This window comes from Tyto alba, unplaced genomic scaffold (assembly GCF_018691265.1).
Source record: "Tyto alba isolate M040663 unplaced genomic scaffold, T.alba_DEE_v4.0 Super-Scaffold_46, whole genome shotgun sequence".
NCBI lineage: Eukaryota > Metazoa > Chordata > Aves > Strigiformes > Tytonidae > Tyto > Tyto alba.
Genome location: NW_024881322.1, coordinates 6,279,610 through 6,299,803, shown reverse-complemented (window position 1 = coordinate 6,299,803; position 20,194 = coordinate 6,279,610). Strand labels below are relative to the sequence as shown.

At 47.3% G+C, this 20,194-nt stretch overlaps 2 protein-coding genes and 2 non-coding genes across 4 annotated transcripts in view; 1 reads left to right on the top strand and 3 right to left on the bottom strand.

Annotated features, from left to right (window-relative positions):
- TMC2 (transmembrane channel like 2) overlaps window positions 1-1,637 on the top strand; it is a 33,099-nt gene extending 31,462 nt beyond the window's left edge. Inside the window, exon 20 of the mRNA XM_042806295.1 lies at window positions 1,009-1,637. Coding sequence (XP_042662229.1) covers window positions 1,009-1,262 — 254 coding nt within the window. The 3' untranslated portion in view covers window positions 1,263-1,637. The remainder of the gene's footprint in view (window positions 1-1,008) is intronic.
- Window positions 1,638-15,558: 13,921 nt separating this feature from the next.
- RPSA (ribosomal protein SA) lies at window positions 15,559-19,875 on the bottom strand. The gene is made up of 7 exons (XM_032991267.2): window positions 19,790-19,875; window positions 19,368-19,535; window positions 18,725-18,843; window positions 17,220-17,465; window positions 16,185-16,313; window positions 15,798-15,966; window positions 15,559-15,702 (listed from the first exon to the last, which is right to left on the bottom strand). The coding sequence occupies exons 2-7, from the start codon at window positions 19,498-19,500 to the stop codon at window positions 15,608-15,610; spliced, it is 891 nt and encodes a 296-aa protein (XP_032847158.1). The 5' UTR covers window positions 19,501-19,535; window positions 19,790-19,875; the 3' UTR covers window positions 15,559-15,607.
- Window positions 16,889-17,047, bottom strand: LOC116961183. The gene has a single exon (XR_004406868.1). It is a non-coding gene; the product is annotated as a small nucleolar RNA SNORA62/SNORA6 family (small nucleolar RNA).
- Window positions 17,951-18,110, bottom strand: LOC116961182. The gene has a single exon (XR_004406867.1). It is a non-coding gene; the product is annotated as a small nucleolar RNA SNORA62/SNORA6 family (small nucleolar RNA).
- Window positions 19,876-20,194: the final 319 nt, after the last annotated feature.

The following is a 20,194-nucleotide window of genomic DNA, read 5'->3' as shown; positions in this document are numbered from 1 at the left end:
TAGCATAAATTCTCTCCTCTTACAGAAGTCCACCTGTCAGCAGGCACCCCAGTAAGGGCAAGTTTTTAGGCCGTATTATGTCTCACACAGGCTTATCACAGTGTGGGAACTGCAATCCAAAGTTATGATTCCTGTCCCAGCTATTAACCATGTCAGTCGTAAAACCAGCAATTTATTCTGGGAGTAATGCTGAAACTCCAGTGTTGTTTCTGGGCTCATAAATTGAGCCAGCTACAGACTTTTTTCCAAACAGAGGTTTTAATTGAAAAATTCATTATGAATGAGACAGAAGCTTTTTACAGGGCCGTGTTGGTCTTAGGGCAAATAAATGCACGCTGTAATCTCTGCTGAGGGGCAGAAAGATGCAGGAGGAAGCATTAGCACCAGGGTCTGATCACTCTCAGGGAAGAAAGATCTTCCAGGCTTGGTCTGAACCAGCCATCTCCTGACTGCCAGAGCCTCCTGCTCTCATTTGTGAGAAACAGTGCAACACATGTGAAAGGTTGTGATTTTATCTTGCTGCAGACGAGATAAACAGCCTAGTGCCACCATAACCCTCTTGCACTGAGATGGATTGTTTCTTGGAGAGGCCGAGACGAGCGGTAAAGTTCAGACCAACGCAACGCAGATTCCCCTCAGAGCAGACCCAGGGCATTCATTTAAATGGAAATAGTGCCGGCAGCATTGTGGATGCATTGAGAATAAAGACTAAAATCATCAATTATCCATGACCACCACATGGCTAGAAGTGCACCAGCATGGCTGGTAGGACTATCACGTCTTATGAACACATTAGTAAGAACCTGTAAAGAGAGCTCAGGCAGCAGAGACACATCCTGGCTGTTAGCCAGGGGCTAACAGTCTTAATTATGGTTTCTTCGCTCAGATGCTCAAACACAAACCCCCAGACACTTGGGTTACTGCGTGTAGAAGAAAGCATCCACTGGGGAGAGGAAGAAAGGCAGTGTTTGCTATCGCGAAAAATAACATTCATAATCTTTGCTCTAGACAAGAAAACAGACTCTCCCGATAGAACCAGCCCTGTCAGGAAACAAGGCAAAGCAACAGCCCCGGGGGGCAGCCCCATGACTGGCGGGAGAGGACCGGCGTTCACCCTGCCGCCGCACGTGCTGGTGACGCAGCCACCGACACCGCGCCTCTGGGCGCCTTACCCTGGGCACCCCAGGCCTCGGGGGCACCCACTGGGACCAGTCCCTGTAAGGGGGAGAGGGCAGCCACGCTACCTGTATCCTGCTCAATAAGCTCAGCAATGTTTCTCCCGTTTGACATTAAAATAGAGGTGCTGCATGAACTACTGTAGTTTTAGTAGGAAGCAATTACTGTATGTTGGTCACCCACTCATGATAATCTCTATCTATCCAACACTGACTATCTAAACCCACCCTGTTTAGAAGCATAGCAGCACTTTGGACTTGTAACCCTCAATGGCTGCACTGATTTTGATCACGAAGGAACTGAGAGGTAAACAGGATGAAAATCAGACGTGGCATTGATAAACTACTATATACAGGACACCAGCCCTGTGGCCACTAGCAGCAGCATGGTGAGCTTGCTCTGTGGTGTGAGTGCTTGTCAGTCCCTTTAAAGGCTCCTTCAGTTAATAAAAGTAGTATGAGTTTACCTGTCATTTCAATAAAGGGTTTTGGTGGTTTTTTTTTTGATGTCCCTGTATTTGAGGAATTAAGTATTATTTAAAAAAAAGTGAGTGCTCTTGTCCAGCTGCATGGCAGCTGCTATTAGGAGTAGAGGACTCCTATTAGACCAGCACAGGAAGAGGTTTTGTCAGCTGCATTTTTTCCTTTCTGACAGCTTTCCTCTAGTCTACCTCCAAACTTTCATCTTCTCGTTTCAACCCTGCTGCGTATCTCATCACTTTCTCTGGGCTCCCGCTCTGCTCCTCTTTTCATAGTCTGTTGACAGCAGTTTGCACCCTTATTTCAATCCCTAGATATGACTCCTAATTTAGTAACAACACCCAGAACAACTGAGACACCAAAAGTGCTTTGTCCTAGCTTCTGATTATAACCAGTTAGAAATTGCTGGTGCATTTTCAGAATCATGTCTTCCAGATCTACAGGACTTCCCTTGACTCCATGTCAGGACTTCTCTGGTATGCCCTGCTCTTCTACACTTACAGTTTGTTCCCGTTGTTGACACAAACCCCTACCAGTCAGCTTTGGTGTGGTGTTCACATATGTGATGCTCTTCATAAAAATTTTTTACAAAAAATAATCTCATGTTCTCCAGGAAAAACAAATCCATACATATAGCTAGTAACAATTCAACTGCAGATAGGATATTTGGGATTAAAGGTTTTCACCTTGAATTTTTCCACTAAATGCTACAAATCTTGTCATATGATATGTTCAGGACAGGAAACTCAGTAACTTATTTCTCCTCTATGGCTTGACAGAGCACAGAGCATTTGACCTCAAGTCTGGGAATGTCCACCTTGGAGGAACTGAGCAAAGGGGTACCCTTAGGTCAGACGTGAGACAGATTGGAAAAAGGATTCCATTTTTCAGGTGCAAACCAACAGAAGTATTTAAGAATCTGATTCCTCATAGGAATTAAGAGTTTAAATATTGTGCTGTGCTGCTTTGTAGATAGGGACCTAGCTCATTTTTTGATGTCCGTTCTTTCTAAAAGAGACTAGAGACCTAGAGAAGTACTTCCAGGAGATACAAGCAAGACTCAAATAAAAGGAAAAGTCAGAATTACTTCAAAAATCATTGCATTTTGCTTTCAAATACAGAGAAGTCAATGAGTTATTTGTAGAAATAGCTGTGCATGGTTTAAAGATGGTTTGGCTGTTCCCAGGCACACTACTGTGATGGTCAGGGCTGCTCATTCTCCTGGGAAGCCTCCATATAGGAAGCTGCTCATCAGATTTATTTCCTTGTCTTGAAAGGACATTTCTCTCAGCTAGATCTCACAGATAAGGTCTTGTCTTGCCTCTTTGCTGTGAGAATTGCTGGTGCAACCGAGCTGCAGTTGCCTCTTCTGCCTCCTCTGTCCGCAGAGGTACCCAGGTGTTGAACTAGAGAAAAGTCAGACAAGAGGAGGGGTTTTTTTCATGAGACAGAAGCTATTGCCTGCCATCCTTCTTCATAGGTTCCACAGAAAATACGGGACAGAAAGTGCTGGGGGAAGGTGCTGTCAGCCTGCTAATCCAGAAGGATGCTGCAGAAATGACACAGTGCCCTGATTTCAGCCTAGCCAGTCTGCCCTGCAGACTCTGGTATCTTAGTGAATGGGTGCATAATGAGGAATAGGATTTCCCTCCTCTTAGATACTCATCTCACATTAAAACATGATTTGGAAAGGGGAGATGTGGCTTCAGATATCACTCACCTCTGCTAGAAAACAGAAGGGGGCTGGAAACACGCATGTGAATACATGTCTGCACACGTGGAAAAAAGGTAGAGAATATTTATTTATTTGTATGAAGAATATAAGAGCAATGAGAAATATTAAGAAGCAGCCACAGAGAACTCCAGACAGGCTTTGCAAACGTGAAGAGCAGAGGCAGACTTAGACCAGATGAGTAACAATTCCAGGATTTGAATGCTCTCTAAATCAGACCCCCGAGACCTGCAATAATACTGAGCATTACAAAGCACTTTGTCATCTCTGGAGCACGCAACTGCCCATTAACCTAATTAATCTTTCATGGTTTAATCATTTCTAATGATAAAACATTAGGTTCACCCATTGATCAATGCCTTTTGCAAGCTGAGATGCTTCAGGATATGAGGACAGGATCAGCTGGACAACAATTTCTGCAGGCCAGTGGCAACTCTCTTCTGACTCCAATTCACAGCGGGGTCCTGTGTTAGAGAGCAACAGTTGTGAAGTCTGTAAAAATGCCAACCTTTGGCCCTCATATTGACCAAAATTATTATTTGGCTCTCTGAGTTTTGAGCCTATTTACCAGTTACACGCAACTGGAGGTTAAACTCCGCAAACTCATTGGGGTATTCAGTAGTGTTTGGTATCATTCTTATTTTTCTATTGTTAGGAACAGCAATAAGTACTTGCCTGAGAATTCGGCACTGATTTTTTTTCCCCTCCCTCCTCCTCTGACATTTCTTGAAAGAATATATCCACCCCAAGCTTCCTCTGGGGCTCAGGCCAACTTTGAGGGGGAAATTAAAAAAAGTAAATAAGCTCAGTGGTGTGTAATGGGAGTCTCCTAGGTGACATCTCACAGACCACGCCACTTGCATTCATGTATCACCAGAATCCCCCCGTATTGCAAGTTTTTCACATCTTCTATTGCCACTAGCTCAAATGCTGCATCCAAACGGTTTTGGTAAAAAACAAGGAGGTATCTAAGAGTAATTATTTTATTCTTCTTCTCACCAAGGGCTTGTTTTTAAACAGGCAACTCTTGTGGTCATCAGTTTTTAGTTTGTGTGGCCAGACAGAACATGGAAAGACTGAGCATCTGCTCAGCTTTACTGATGAACAGGAATCTCAACAAAATAAAAAACAGAATTTAAAAGGGCAATTTTGCAAAGCACGTGTGGTTAAGCATGAGCTGTGAAAGGGATGCCAATATTCACACTTCTCTTAGGGTTAAAAGTGCCATTCAGCCATTTCTTTCATGTTATGCTCGGCTGTGGTATGAGACAAAGTGCTTTCTTTACTCACAGTGAACTGAAAATAGTAGATGCCACTGAACAAGTTTGCTCATACAGCCAGAAAAGTGGTCCAAATCTCATGGGCATTCAAAGAATACGCTGATTTTGCATTCACTGACATAATACTGGGGCCTTGGGCTCTCCAAAGCAGAAAAATCACCTTTTCACTCCAGAAGGAGAATAAATTCCTTCCAAAAGAAAACTTGAAATATCCAAGCTTTCATTTTCAGGTAGCTTATATGAAGCTTTCCAAGGAGAGAAAGGAGAACAAGCATTGCACATCACCATTGACAGCATTTCCTTCCCCCCACCGATAGCCTCACTTACTCCAAACAAGTAGTCAAAATCATCTCGTTGGGCCCTCTTTCATCCTCCGCTCCTATAGTCAACCCTGCACTAAGATAATGCCATCTGTCACACATTTTGATCTTTCACAGCCATAGGTTTGTCACCTGGCTCGAAACTGAGCTACAGAGGTCTTGGGTGTCATCCACCTTCTTCAGAATCCTCACTGTCTTCTGTTGCACAGCACTGCTCATGGCAGAGGCAGAAGGATTTCCTCACTCCAGCTAACAAACCAGAGTTTTGGGGAGGGATTTTCAGTTTCTTTCAAGGTGCTGAAGGAGGAATGACATCTGCACATCTAAGCGACAGAAATCTCTCAACTGCTGAGATGCTCCACACACCACAGGAGGCATCAGGGACAGGGACCACGAGCCGCACTGGCTCCAGCACCCGCTGAGACCTACTCAGAGAAACCTTCACCGATGAATGCAGGCAAGGATGACAACCAACAGCCATTTCCCCACACCCAGAGAAAATTCCTGGTGATGGAGATTGATATTTTTTGCGGTTTATCCCACCCTACAAGGCATCGTGCTCAGCACACCTGGCTGGGCAGGGGCTCTGCCAGCACCACCACAGTGGCTCCCACCACTAAGACTTGATTTAATGTCCTGCGGACCCCTGGCTTGACCCTGGAAGGCCACGGGTGCAGCAGGTCACCCACCTCTCTGCACCCTAGCATGCTCAGACCTCTCTCTGCAACCGTACATCAGGTGATTTTGCTGCCACCAACACAGGTCAGACAGGGACCTTTGAAGCCTCAACCCACTGCATCTCTAAACCAGGTTTCTTCAAAGCAATGATGTCCTGACAAAAAATTAAAAAAAAAAAAAAATTAAGTGCTCACTGAAAGGCTTTAGAGTGATACCCCCATTTTGAGTCATGCTGCATGCAATGTTATCAGCTCGCCAGCCTGACAGCCATGGAGATTTTTTTTTCTGTCATGCTTTTCTTGCTGCTTGCCTAAGCCCCAAAGCAGCAGCTTGTTGTTTGGCAGGTGACAGCCCGGTTTCATCTGTGGCCAAGGCTTTATTTCTCACAAATGCTCAGACACAGTTTTTCCCTAGGAAAAAAGGCAACTCTGGCAACCAAGGATTTCTAGGTCCCAGCCCATTTCTCACACAACAGAGTCATCATCACTGAATCAGAATTCAGCATCATGTTTTAAATGGACTATACCAACACAACGCTATGCTGTGGCAAGCTAAGGCAGGGAAGCTTGGTTTTGCTGCAATCATTCATTTCCACTCACAGGACCCAACTCCCTGGGTCCCCTTCGATTCATCCATCTATAGACAGGCAAAACCAGTGGTGAACGTTGTCTCTATATCTTAAATTGGTGCCACGTGGTGCTACCTATGAATACTCGCCTCCTCCATGCACTCAGCAAACAGGACACTGAGATAACGATGAGCATATTTTACAGTGTTTCAGGATCAGTGTCATTTTCTGCACCACTCTTTCACGATTGACACCAAAACTGGAAAGCACTGAGGCAAGGGGATGGGTTTGAGGCTGGTGCACCGAGCACCGTCCCGTGGAAGCACGCAGGAGGAGGGAGAGGAGTTCCCATCCCAGGAACAGAAGGACAGACACCATTTCCCAGGGGCCAGAAGCTTTGTGCCCAAAGGAACCAGAGCAGGATTTTGCATCATTTTACCCAGCTCACAGAGCTGGGAAATCAAGAGGGTTTGGCCGCAGGTGTAGCAAGTGGATGGGCTAGAAATTCAGCAGCCATGCACCTCCCTCGGGGCCAGCACAGGGGTAAGGGCACACTGCACCCACCACTGCTGCATACAGGCAATGAAAAAGTTCTGCAAAGAAACAGCTGCAGGATATTAAAACAGGAATGGAGGGAAGGAGAGCTTCCCTGGTGGGAACCGAGCAATGTTTGCAGAAGCTGCCAGTGCCATCTATCTCGAGAGAATGTGGGAGGCAGAAAAAATAGCTCCAGCTCAGTTGAAGATAAAATAAAACCAGCCATAGCAGCATAGCACAGTTACCTGGACTGCTCGATGATGGACAAACCATCACTGGGATCAAGTGTGCTGATCAGGTTAGCAGTAGATGGAATATTATTAAAAATGAGTTAGTAACCCCATTTTATTGGGAAACAGCAGCTGCAGAGACATCCCAATCAGCTGTGTCCTCCCCCTTTCTCCACTCTCCCTCCCTCAAAGCAAAGTTGTTTGGAGGAACCAAGGCTTATTCTGCAAAAGGCTGCAGATCCAAACCTTCCTCTAATTAAGAAAGATTTTACATATATGGGACTTTTTTTTTTTTTTTTTTTGCATAGCAGCAACAGCAGGAAATAATTCAGTGCCTAAACAGATGTTTAGGATCTTCAAAATATGAATGTTATTATCAGATTTATTTAAATCAGTTACAGGGAGGGCTCAGGGCCAGGTAGAGAACAAAAAAAAAAAAAAAAAAAAAAAAAAAAAAAACACACCCACATAATAAAACCATGCCTTCTTCATTAGCCAGAGCACTTTGCTACAGTCGCTTGGGCACAGAGGTACCAACAGCTCCTGGACAAGGAGCAGAGATTTGCTGCTGCCTGTGGCTCCCCCCCAGCTCCACCAGCAGCTGTGGCAGCAGGGAAACAGCCCCAAGGCTGGGGCTGCAGGGGTTTTGCAGAGAGCCGCAGCAAACTGAGCTTCTGGTCCCCAGGAAGCCCAGCACCTTTTGGAGGAGAAGGCTGCAGAAGCATTTTGATGTTGCATATGCAAATATAACTAATGAGCTACTGCCAAGCTTTCCCTTACAAGCGGCTGCAGCTCAGCTCAGTGTGAGGAGCTCTCCACGGCTCCTGCTCAACTTCCACAAGTTTGCATCATCCCCACACGGGACAGGGTTGTACCACAGCAGCAGAGAGCCAAAAGTGGGGAAACCTCTGTCTTTGCACTGCCCTGAGCATTGACCCATGGGCAGAGCCTGTCAGAAGTGGTGAAAATCTGCTGTAACCCGTCTGCAAGGAAAACCCAATGTCAGACACGTGCCCTTTCAGCCACTTATGTCTGCCCCAGCACCAGTAACATGGAGGGTAAGTAGTTTTAAAGACCTTTTACTGGCTCTGAAGAGCTCATCTAGCTGTCCTAGAACAGGACAAGTCACCACTTGAGTACGTAATGCTACAACAGTGCCATCAAAGCCAAGCAGTGTTATTTGGACTGGTTATCAACCAAAGAGCCAAAACCATCACTTCATCAGGGATGAATGAGACATACACTGCTTACAGCACTCTTCCAACCCGAAAGCCCATGAGAGAAAATAAATATCTGTCTAAAAATACAGGGTGGTTTCATGTAGCTGGAATAGGGGTTTGGGGGTTGGACTTTGGCCTGGCCAGCACACAAGCTCACATCTCTTTGTTGCCTCTCCAGTAAGAAAAATGGAAGACCTCACGGGCACAACCTGATCCTCCTCCTTCCAACCTACCCCACGGCTACCACCCCCTCCGGCACCGCCTGCCCCGGGACAGGCTGCCTCCCACCCACCCCCAAATCACACACCTCCCAACCCCCCGCCGATTCAATCCCTCTTAGTCACGGTTCATTTACTAATTGCATTTCAGATTGTCATCCTCCTTGGGTGTAGGGGAGCTGGCGTGATGCACTGGCAGCCACAAGCTGCCCACAGATGACGTGGTGCCCCTTTCCTGGCACATCACTTCCTCGCGTTCAGAGGGAAGAATAAAGGATGCGAAGCAGAGCCTCTGAAAGTAACACACTAAAAACTATTTGCAAGGCTATCGCTCCACCTGGCCACAAGTCAGAAGGGAGCCTCAGGGTGGTTTTGGTGACAGCACTGTTCTTTGGTCAAAGCACCAGCCTGAAGCTCGGAGCCATAAACACCAACGCAGTGGGAGAGCTCTTCCTCACCCTGCAGCAACCACTTATCCCAAACCTACCCCGTGAGAAACGCACCCCACCAACCCCAGAGGTGGGGCGCAGGGGCTCCGCAGCACCAAGACACATCCTAAGCAGCCTCCGTTAAACCTCATCTAACCAAGATGTACCAAGCACACGCTCGCCACGGGGGTCCCTGCGGTACCAGCAACACATTGCTCGAGCAGCTACCACAACTGCTGAGTTCAGCCCTGCCTCGGGCAAGGAAAGAGACAGTTGCCCCACACCTGGTCCCTATGCTGTCCCCCTCTGGCTTAGTATCACCCCATGGGAGGTGCTCATTGTTCTCCTCCATATTTTGTGTTGCAATTATCTCACTAGCAGAAGAGCCCCAAGAGTCACTAATCACAAAGCCACAGCCCCAGAAACCTTGCAGCCAGCTCAGAGATGCTCTGCTCTGAGACAGGTGCCTACCAAACAGGCATTAGAAGGGAAGGTCAGTCCACTCACTATTCTTGTGATGGTAACAAACCAGACTCCTAAGATTTAAAATAAAAAAATAAATAAATGCAAAGGCTTGACACTTACCTGAACAGAACAACCTCCATCTCACAGATCCCGGGGGAGCAGAGCCAGCACAGATGAACCTGTCACCACAAAAGAGTAGCTCCACAGAGTGCTCATCTCTCTTGGGCATCACGCAGCATCCATAACTTGCAGTGTTGATAACTTGCAGCATTTTATATCACGAGGCTCAGATCTGACATTTTAATGAAACTCCTGCTTCTATAGTCAAGGTGTTGTTCAAGAAATCCCAGTTCTCATTTTGAAAATAAAATGCAAACACGCAGCTCTCACAAAAGGAAATTAAAATTTAAAACAAGGTGCAGGAGCAACCTAGAAGTCAAGAAAGAATCCAAGCCTTGGTTAAGCAAACAAAATTAAGACTTAAAAATTAATCTCAACTTTTACAGTGTTGAACCCTCAAAATCAGAAAAACTAGTTGCTAGACTGCTCAGCCCTCCGAAAGAAGAACCTCTGGCTGCTTGTAGCATTCAGAGAAAGCAGATTTGCCTCATAAAAACAAGAAGAAGAGCCAACAGCATGTTTGCTCCTACGCCCCATCAGTCCTTATGAGCAAACTGGAGGAGACGCTCTAGCCCCTGGCACCTGGGGCTCGTAAAACCTTGCCCAGCTGGGAACAGGCATGTGGCTTAAAGGAACCTCCAGAAAAAGTGCTGTGGAGAGGGAAGTGGTGGTGGTGCCTTTTTTTTTTTTTTCCTTTTCTCTTTATCTTGCCTCTCAAATTAGAGCCTCTAACAGCCAAATAACAAGTAAAGGAAGATGGTACACACTCCGATTCCCTCTTTATACATGCTGCTTATTCTTTCCCTAGTTAAGCAAAGCCAACATGTACAGTGAATTGTGTACCTGTGAGCTGGGGGAGTACTAATGAGAAAAGTCACTCTAGAAATGCTGGAAGCAATAAGCCAAGCAGGACAGACAAGCTAGAAATTTTCCAAGGCGTCTTCAACTAGTGCTGTTTCTCTGCACTGGAAGCCAACAGCATCCCACACTTGCTCCCTTAGGGAAACTAAAAGCAATACCAAGGTTTACAGCTGAGCATGGAGGCAACAAGTTTAACACTCAGACACATATAGAAAAACAGTAGGGTTTGTTTTTTTTTTTTTACAAAAAGTGTATTATGATCCCTGTGAGGGGGCACCATCCTGCTGCAGGGAGGTGAACAAGCCAGGCGAGAGGCAGGGCAAGCGCCGGCTGGCCCAGCTCTGCTCCAACTGCAAGAGGTGGAGGCTGGCACTGAAGACACTTCTCCACTAGCCCCCCTAGCCAGATTTGCAATGGTATTAAGCCTCTCCTACAGCACTGGCCATCATCCTCCTGACACCTGCCAGGCAGGAGCGATGCTCGGGTGTTTGCCTGCCCCCGGGGAGCTGCTTTCGTTATCGTGCCTGCGACTGAGGGCAGCAAAAGGCTGGTGTGGTCTTCCTGACTTAATTCAGACCCAAAAGGCAAATACCCACATCATCTCTTTCACTCTCAGCATCCCCTCAGGTCTCCAGAGGCGAGGTGGCAAAAAGCCTCTGGGACCAGAACTGGTGAAGGTTAAACTTTTAGAACAACGTAGCAACATTATGCTTGGGTCAAAAAAGAAGATGTTATTGGTACGTGTTAAAGCCAAAGGCATCCCTAGTGAGAAGAAGTAAATAGCCTTCTTTGAGCAAGGACATCCCAGAGCAATTAGACCTTAAATAGGGTACGTTGCCAACTTGGCAAGCAAGCTCAATGTCCGTGTATCCTTAGCTGAACTACCCTCATTATAATACTAAAAATCATGCCTATAAGTCAAGAAGACCCTTGCCCAGATGAAGACCCTTCCCCTGGGCACACACAGCAGTAGAAGTATTGTCAGCAGTATCATAATTGTATGTAAATTACTAACCAATCATCACAGAGAGGATGGACTTGGAAAATTACTAACTCTACAAGTTTTGTGTATAAATATAGTGCAGAAAGCCTTGTCTGGAGTGCTCGATCTGTGGGAGACCGCCGAGCACCTAGGCTTGCGCAACCCCAAAATAAATCAGCAACGTCCCTCCCGAGTGTGTGACAACTGACTCATCGCACACCGGGTGATGAACCCGCTTTTTCGAACAGAACCGCCTTCCTGGGCAGTGCTAACAAATTCAGTGTTACAGGTGAGGAACAGAACCTCACAGCAGCTTTCCAGGCTGCACGCCGCCGTTCCCAGCCACGGCGCAGGCATGAGCAGTGCCAGTGTGCCCGGTTAGAGCAGCAGCAACATGTCACGCTGCCTCCCTGCTTTGCATAACCCTAAACCTAACCCTAGCCCACATACACCGTGCGTAGGTGTGTAGTCCCTCTGAGCACTTGAAAGGTTCATTATTTCAGTCCTTCACACCCAACTTGGGCTCCTACAATGGGCCCTGTCCCCGTTCTGCCCAAGAGCCACTGGCAAGACTCTGTACCAAAATAAAGAGAGTCAGCTGCGTGACTCGACCCAAGTAACCCTTCCGGGTGTAGTGCAATGGCATTTAAAGCCAACGCAAAGATTTTGGTACCAAAGCAGGTTCCTCCCATCTTCAAAGCAGGGTTAGAGAGCCATCGTGTCAAAGGATGCATCCCATGTCCTTTGGAGGATCTACTTTGTTCGTGCTTGAACAGTACTAGTAAAAACAGTAAATCTTGTAGCCAGTGAAACAAACACTGGCAGAAATATTTAGGACTCTCTCACATGAGAAGAGACACACTAGTTAAACTCAGGCTTTGTGAACACTTTATAAACTGAGGTTTTAAGCAGCAGCCCAGAAAAGATACGCTCTTTCAGCTACAGAGATAAACAAGCAAACAAAAAAATCTTCATTATGTAATTTTATTCATTAGTGACTACTGAATGTATAAAGGAATGGGTGTAAATAAAAATGACATGCTTTCAAAGTTGGACAGTAGAAAAATGGCAGCAACTATTCTTAAAAATACAAATATTAAAAGAGCAAATAAAAAACATGTTCCAGGAAGCTAGAAATTCAGAAAATAAGAGTTGTGGATGAGACCCGACATAGCAAGATCATGCCCATGCCCAAGCCGTTTACCACAGCCTGCCTCTTTGCAGGGCTGATAATCAAGGATGTTCTTCATTCCCCTTCATATATAGCTGCACTGCACTGTTCTACCTTTACCTGTCATACAGATTCAATGCAGATGAGGTTCTCACAAGCTCAGAGACTTTGTGGTTTTCACAAACCCTAGGCTGCAAGGGCTGGGAGCTGCTAGTGCCATGGACTGGCTTGAGGAAAAACATTTTGCCCAAAATGCTGGCCAGCATCTCTTTGGCCAGCTGCAGGGCAGCGGGGATATGCGCCAGCAACTCCTTGGTCCTACAGCAATAATGAGGCAAATCTGAAATGTTTTTCTTCCTCTGCTAGGATGCACGTATTCAAGACGACCAGGGTTCATCTGTCCTGAGAAGGTTCAAGACACACAGCTCTGGAGCGTGCTGAGTTCATGAAAATTGCAGATTTACCACGTGCTTTACTCCATGTAAAGTCTATCTGTACCAGGACACTATTGACTCAGGAAAAAAAAAAAAATTAAAATGATAAGATCCACTCCGACTGCATGCTGGCAATCCTGGGGGAGGAGGAAGCCTCCTAAGAGGAGCAGCAAGGTGAATTCATCAACCACACACACAACTGACTTTCCTTTGCATACTTCCATGCTGCATGCTGATTTTTGCAAACAGGATTCCAGTATGAGTACTAGCATACTCCTAAAAGACAGCATCAATCATCCAACCATTTTGTTTCACAAAGCAAAACAGCACACAGATGGAAAAGAGTGGAACATTTTTGCAGTGGAACTTTGGATTTAAGTATACAGACCTGAGTCTCTTCAACTGTGCATAAAGCCCTTTGCTTCCTGTAAAAGAAAATTGATGTAATCCTACAACAATACTTGGATACTAAAAATATCACGTGACTAATCTGGGCAAAGAAATGGCTGGAGAGGAAAAGGAACATCTGTGAATGGGGGCACATAAATTAGGGAGGGAATTAGAAAGCACATGTGTATATGAGATTCACAGATCACATAGCAGCATACTGGCAAGGTCTAATTTCTCCAGAGGGGTTCTGTGATGCTCAGCAACATCAACTAGCTCCTGTTGAGACCAAATGTGGAAGAGAAAGGTTATCCTAAAAAGCGTATCTAGCCCAGTTCAACCAAGCCAAACCAAATACAAAGAGAAGGTCATAGAGAAAGGGAACACTGCCAGACTCACCAGGGAAATTGTTTTCACTACATGAAGACTTTGGCCTAAGCCATCCCGGGTCAAATCACATCAATCCAGAAGAACATGGCTACAAGTTCTCTGCTGTCCTTATTCAACATCAGAGCTGCATTTGCCAGAAAAAAAAAGTGCAATAAACAAGCCACTGTCTCTAGGATTTGCTCCTAGCTCCTCTTCCTACCCTTCTGCACTGCCTCAATGGATCTAACCCACCAGGTATTTGCCACAGGCAAAGCTCTGGCGATGCAAACCTCCTGCCATGTCTCTGCTGCTGCCTCCACCCCCCGTGCCGAGACCTCTCCTCCACTGTGCCCCCAGCACGCTGAGGAACGTAGCCTTCCCACAGTGTGCTCTCTGCTGCTGCAGCCAGAGCTGCCTCCTTTTCTAAAGGGCTGCTGTTCATCCCCTTTGCAGAGCTCCAGTCAAACGAGCTCTCCCGTCCCACCCTAGTTATCCCAAAAAGGTACTTCTGAGTCGACATGCAGAGATCTGTCTCCTGTCCCTCTTTTCCCGGGCTGCCTGGATCCGCCTCTCACTGTTGGTCCTTGGTCCTAAAAAAGGCAAATCAAAGGGATGCTTGAGGAAATCCTTAGATGAAAACAATCACATCCCAGTGGCCATGTGCCAGAAGTAATTCAGTAACAAGTACTCAGATGCAGCTATCACTGATTTAAAACAGCACCATCACCCACACAGGAACTGTCTGATGACTGCTATATTCTCATTAACTGGAACATACTTGCATGAAGGAGGCTACAAAACTGGTAAAAAAAAGGGACAATGGTGAAACAGTAATAACAGTTATTCGGAGTTACAGAGGGGTAAGCCTATACTCTGATTTTGTAAACTTTTAATGTGGAAGGGTGAAAAGAAAGACCAGGGCAACATGTTGGGCAATCTCAGAACTGGGGAGTGAATCAGCAGCTGCCTTACAGGCTGCCCCCGACCCAGCTCCAGCACTCAAGTCCCAAAGCGACCAGGCTCTCACCCCACCCTGACATGCAGTGACAGACCTCAGGGAGGCAGGAAGGAGCCTCCAGCTGCTGGGGGCTGGAAAGCAGGAGGCAAGACGTGCCCGAGGAACACAGCGCACAAACAGAATGGGAAGGGCCCTTTTAAGGCCAAAAAGTGCTCACATGCCTCTTGGCTAAAAGCTGTTAATTAACAAAATCTTCAGTTGTCTTGCATCGAATAGGTAAAGACTACAGGAGAAAAGATCAGCTTCCTTCAGACAGATATTGTGCAATAATCCACATAGCTTGCTTTAGGTTTTTCACTGCTAATATGCATTATTACCGTAACAGCAAAGGAGAACTTGTGCTAAGGGGAAACACTCTTTACAGGTTGATTGGTGTGGCTGAAAGTAGAAAAAGGAGAATATTGAGACAATATGGAAAAACAAAACCCCCATTTCTCTTGGTGAAGGTTCTACTTCCCATTATTGCTAATAATCACGGAAATATAATCCTCAAAATAGTTAAAGCAGATGGATTTTTTTTTTTTGAGGATTATCTAAGTATTTTTGAGGATGGAACCGCTAACACGGACCTTAGAACTGTTGTTTCCGAGGGAGCAGCTCCCCCTCAAGCCCTCTCCACGCCGTGCTGCAGGAAAACCTGCCCCGCCCTGCACGTCACCCGGTGACGTCTCCCTCGCCCCTGGCCGCCACACCCACCGCCGCCCCTGCTGGCCAACAGAGAGCTGCCACGTCACCAGGGGGCGGGGAGCCACGGAAGGCGGGAAATGGGAACCCAGCCCTGTGGGCAGCAGCCCAGGAACCCTCCGAGCCCCGGCCGGGGACTGTGCTCACGCTACCCACGTATTTCACCTGCTAACGAGTTTTACAAAGCCTTTCCAAACACGGTGGGTATTAAACCAGTCTTTATTTCTCTCACAGTACAGCAGGTCTGAAGTTAAGACCACTCCGTGGCTGTGCCAACCCACTCTGTAGCCTGGGCCGTGGGAGCTGCTGACCAGTCCTCGGTGGCAGGCTGGGCGCTCCAGTCCTCTGCAATTACAAAGACAAGAACGCTCAGTGCACCCCAGCTCTTCCCACCCGCCTCAACACGCACCCCACTTCCCACAGACATCCCCCAAACTGACCCGTGGGGAACTGCTGGATGGGCACCGACGGGACCTGCACGCCCTCAGACCAGTCTGCAACCTCGGGCTGAGGAGGGGCAGTGAATTCAGGAGCAGGGGCAGTCCATTCAGTCTGGAACTCCTCCTTCGTAACTGCTTTCTCAGCAGCAGCCTGCTCCTCCTTTTCAATCTGCAATGGAAGAGCACAGCCTAAGCCTCCAAAAACACCTCGTCACCCTCACCATCACACAGCAGACAACAGGCACCAACTGACAACAGGCAATACAACCAACCACCACCTTTAAGCGGGAAGTTATTCTATTGGCAAAACCTGTCCTCAACAACAGGCACACAGGAACACAAGCAAGACATCTCACGGGGACACGCTTCCAGCCACAGGTCCCCTACCTCCTCGGGATCCCTGTAGAAGTACAAGTCAGGCATGACTTCCCACGGGTGCTCACGGGAGATGGTGCCACGCATGCGCAGGACCTCCCGAGCCAGCATCCACCACATCAGACCCACTGAATGGGCTCCCTGGAACAGAAGTACATACCTAAGATTTGATGTAAAGCTAACTAAACCTTTGAAAACAACTTTTTTTTCTTTGAAAGAGCAAAACACTTATTTGTACCCAACCCAAGGTTCTTGCTTGGCAAGAGAAAGACATTAATGTGCTAATGCCCCGATTTACGTATTTGGGACTAAGGAAAGGGCAACTTTTTGAGTTCCCAGAGACATTTTCAAGTCTCTGCAGAAATGGCAGTGTACTTCAATCACCAGCATCTGAATTTGCTGTATACAGATGAGCCTGAAGCAATTCTGCTATGGAGTTACACATTGCTCACTACATCAACATGAATCTTGTCCAAAAGACGGGGATTACGCTCATCACATATGCTAGAGTGAAGAACTAGAAAAGTTGACCAAATGGACAAATGTTATACACGTGCTCAGATTTGGTTTACACTAGTTTTGGTGAATGACATCTAGACAGAGGTCAAAGATAGCTTCCCCTCCTTCTGGACTTTACCTTTCAGGTGATTTCGGGCAAGGTAATGTTTCAGAGCAGTTTCTTCATCAGTTCACTTTACCTTTCATTCATATTCATAAACTGTGGCAAGAATGACTATCAAACTCCACTCCTTGGGCCACAAAGACCCTCATGGCGTCAGCGAAAAATCCTGCCGGGTTACTATAGCACACGTCCTACACTTGAGAGTTCCTTGGCCAGAAACTGGCCTCAGCTCCAAGCTCCAACTGTGTGCAGCTCATCTCCTCCTCCCCACCCGCCTGCTAGCTTTGCAAGAGGCCTTAATTAGCTTGTCACCCTGGGAGACACATGAGATACAAGCTAACCCCTCCTTGCAGAAAGCATCCATCTTCCAACCAAGGGCATGCTCTGGAGGAAGCAGCTTTGAGTGCTAACAGCAAAGCTGTTACCTTATTGTTGCAGGGAATAGCAATATCCACATAGCGCAGCGGGGAGTCGGTGTTGCACAGAGCGATGGTGGGGATGTTGACGTAAGACGCCTCCGTCAGAGGCTGATGATCAGCCCGGGGGTCTGTAACAACCAGGAGTCGTGGCTCACGGAAAGCCGCTTGGATCTGATTTGTGAAGGTCCCGGGGGTGAAACGTCCAGCAATGGGAGTAGCCCCAGTGGCAGCAGCAAACTTCAGAACGGCACGCTGCGAAGTGGACCACAGCAAAGGTGATGCAGGAAAACTGCATTTTCAACCAAGTCAAAATTTAACTGAGCTATTTGTTTCAATTCCTGTGAAATCAGGGCTCACCACCAGCTCTGAACTCACAATGAGACAAAATAAAAATGTTTCTGAAAATAGCTACACCAACACTAGGAGTTAAAAAGATCATATCTTACCAGCAAAGTAGAAAGTCACAATACAGAAAAAAAAACCCCAACTTTTCCTGAAGTTCTTTGCAAGCTCTACTCCAAAGACTCATAAACAAATCGGGAAAGGCAGGATAAAACAAACCACTTAGGAAAAAAAATCAAAGCCATTTTTTTTCCCATTATTTCTAAATCCTTTCATTATCCAGTGGCATAACTTCAGGAACTACAGGAAAAGCTCAGTAATACACACAAACTGTAGCTGTGGCCATTAAAATTGCAGTTGGCAGTTCTTACTTGCAACAGCTTTCAACTTCTGGGGCATGTGGCAGGGCCTACTATCAAACTCCAATCACAGAGGGAGCTCCTCTCCTGGTGTTAGCGAAAACCCTGCCATCCGGTTTGCTGTAGCACACTTCCGACACTTGAGAGCTCATCGGCCAGAAACTGGCCTCAGCATCAAGCTTTAACAGTGTGCAGGTCAAATCCAGAGGAACCCAAGATTTGCCTTTGTAAATCCACCCCACCATCATTCACAATCTCCCTGAACATTCCTGGCACCGCCAGCAAGAGTCCAAAGAAACTAAGCTCACAGATAAACTTCAGTGGCTAATTAGATTTTATTTAGAGGCTGTGTTCCCTCCTATAACAATTTTTTTTTGCTAAAAATCTAGAAGCGGAATTTAAAATATGGTAGTTACTATACCTTGCTCAATAACAGAGCAAATAATTTCTTTGAAATTAGGTGCTTACTGTCCTCGATAGGCAGTGCCAATGACTCACAGAATTACTTGGGGGGCACCAGGGGACTGACCACCAATACACCAGAAATCCAACAGGAAACACTCAAAAGAGGATGTGAAAGAAAAACAAGTTATCAAACACCCTCGAACTACAGAAATGGGGAGTGGGTTTCAACTGATTTGTTCTAATCTGCAAGTGCAACACAAGAAACATGCTTCCAAAAAAGTGTTCTTAGCGCCAAAATTAATGTTACTCCCTTTTATCCTCAAGCTGCCACTGGCAGGCCATGACACATGGCAAGAGAGTTCTGCTCCCAAGACTGCAGCTCCCGTGACCAACAAATGTCCATACCTGTCCAGTATTTCTGGAAGAAATGACGCTCACATCAGCTGGGTTCTCAATGGCAACAATGGCACGGGCTGCCAGGAGGAGCTTTTCCCAGGTCCTCTTCAGATTGATGATGTAAATACCTATTGGTGGCAAAAGGCTTTAGAGCAACCAGCAAATACAAGAGCCTAAAACAGGGTAGCACTCCTCTGCCATTAAACTTGTCACACGGCTGTGGTTACTCCAAATTTCTAGGTAGTGGAAAGCTATTCCAAGGAAAATCCTCCCATGTGGCTTTAATGTAGCACACTTCCAGCACCAGTTAACATGAACCAGGGCCTGGTATGAACTTCTATCTTTTGACAGGGTGCAGCTCAGACTGAAGAATAATGCAAACAGAACTAAAGAACAGAAATCACTACTGAGGCATTAAAACCATTTTGTTACTGTATTCAAGAACTAGCAGAAGTGCCCCCAAGTCCAGCTGTAACTCATTTACCAAGCTCTGAAACCCATCTTTCATTCTACTTCTCTGATTCAACCAGCAAAGGCAGTTGCACTTTTCAGGCCATGGAGAAACCGCTAGAAAGCTCACTCTCCTGCTTTCCTCAGCTGTGCCCACAAAATCCCAGCTCCCCACCCAGGGCCAGCCACCCTGCGGCTTTACCATCGCTTTTCCTCTTATAGATATACTGCTCCATCTGGAAGTCAAGGTTGGTGCCCCCCAGGTGGGTCCCGGCAGCGAGGAACTTGAGGACATCCTCCTCCTTCATCTGCAGGACATCGAGACCTCCGGACATTGTGGGGTTTCCCTTTGGAAGCGACGACAGGGAACCTGCAGGCACAAGCACCCGGCCCCGTCACCTCCCCTCGCCCCACGGGGCCCAGGCGCCCGCCGGCAGCCCCAGCCGCCATTTTGGCCGCGCCGGCCGCCTCTCCCCGCCACCCGGCAAAGCCTCGGCCTTCGCCTCGGCCTCCCCCGCGGCGCGGCCCGGGGGCTCGGGGGGGGCGCAGGGACCCGCCGTTAGCGCCGCGGGGCGCCCGCCGCCCCCCCCCAGACTCCCCCCAGGACCGGCGGCCCGGACTCACGCTGACAACGCCGTGTGGAGGCCCGGGCACACGCGGAACCAAAGGGAAGGCGGCCCCTGAGTGACGTCTATATATAGCCTCCCCGGCCAATGGGGAGCCGCGGGGTGGGCGGGGCTCCGCTGGTTGCTAAGGCAGCCTAGCGACGGGCCTTGCCACTGCCTGGCATGGCCTCGGTCCCTGAGCGAGAGCTTGTGCTGTCCCTGTCCTTTAGAGAAATGGCAGCAAAAGTAGGTTAAATTGACATTGAACTTACACATTCTGTTCTGGGGTGGGAATTCACGTGGCAATTTCCCCCTCGGGGGGATTTTTTTGTCTGTTTGCTTTTGAGAAGCAACAGAAAGTGATCAGCTTTAAGATGCTTCATCATTTTTCTCCTCTTCTTTTTGTTCTACTCAGGGAGCAGAC

What these genes read in the sequence shown, in the direction of transcription:
- RPSA (XM_032991267.2), bottom strand. Translation starts at nt 19,500, where the DNA reads ATGTCCGGAGGTCTCGATGTCCTGCAGATGAAGGAGGAGGATGTCCTC. An exon ending in CTATAAGAGGAAAAGCGATG is followed by an intron (nt 18,844 to 19,367) that starts GTAAAGCCGCAG and finishes TGCCACCAATAG; the next exon opens with GTATTTACATCATCAATCTG. An exon ending in CATCCAGCAGTTCCCCACGG is followed by an intron (nt 15,703 to 15,797) that starts GTCAGTTTGGGG and finishes TTGTAATTGCAG; the next exon opens with AGGACTGGAGCGCCCAGCCT.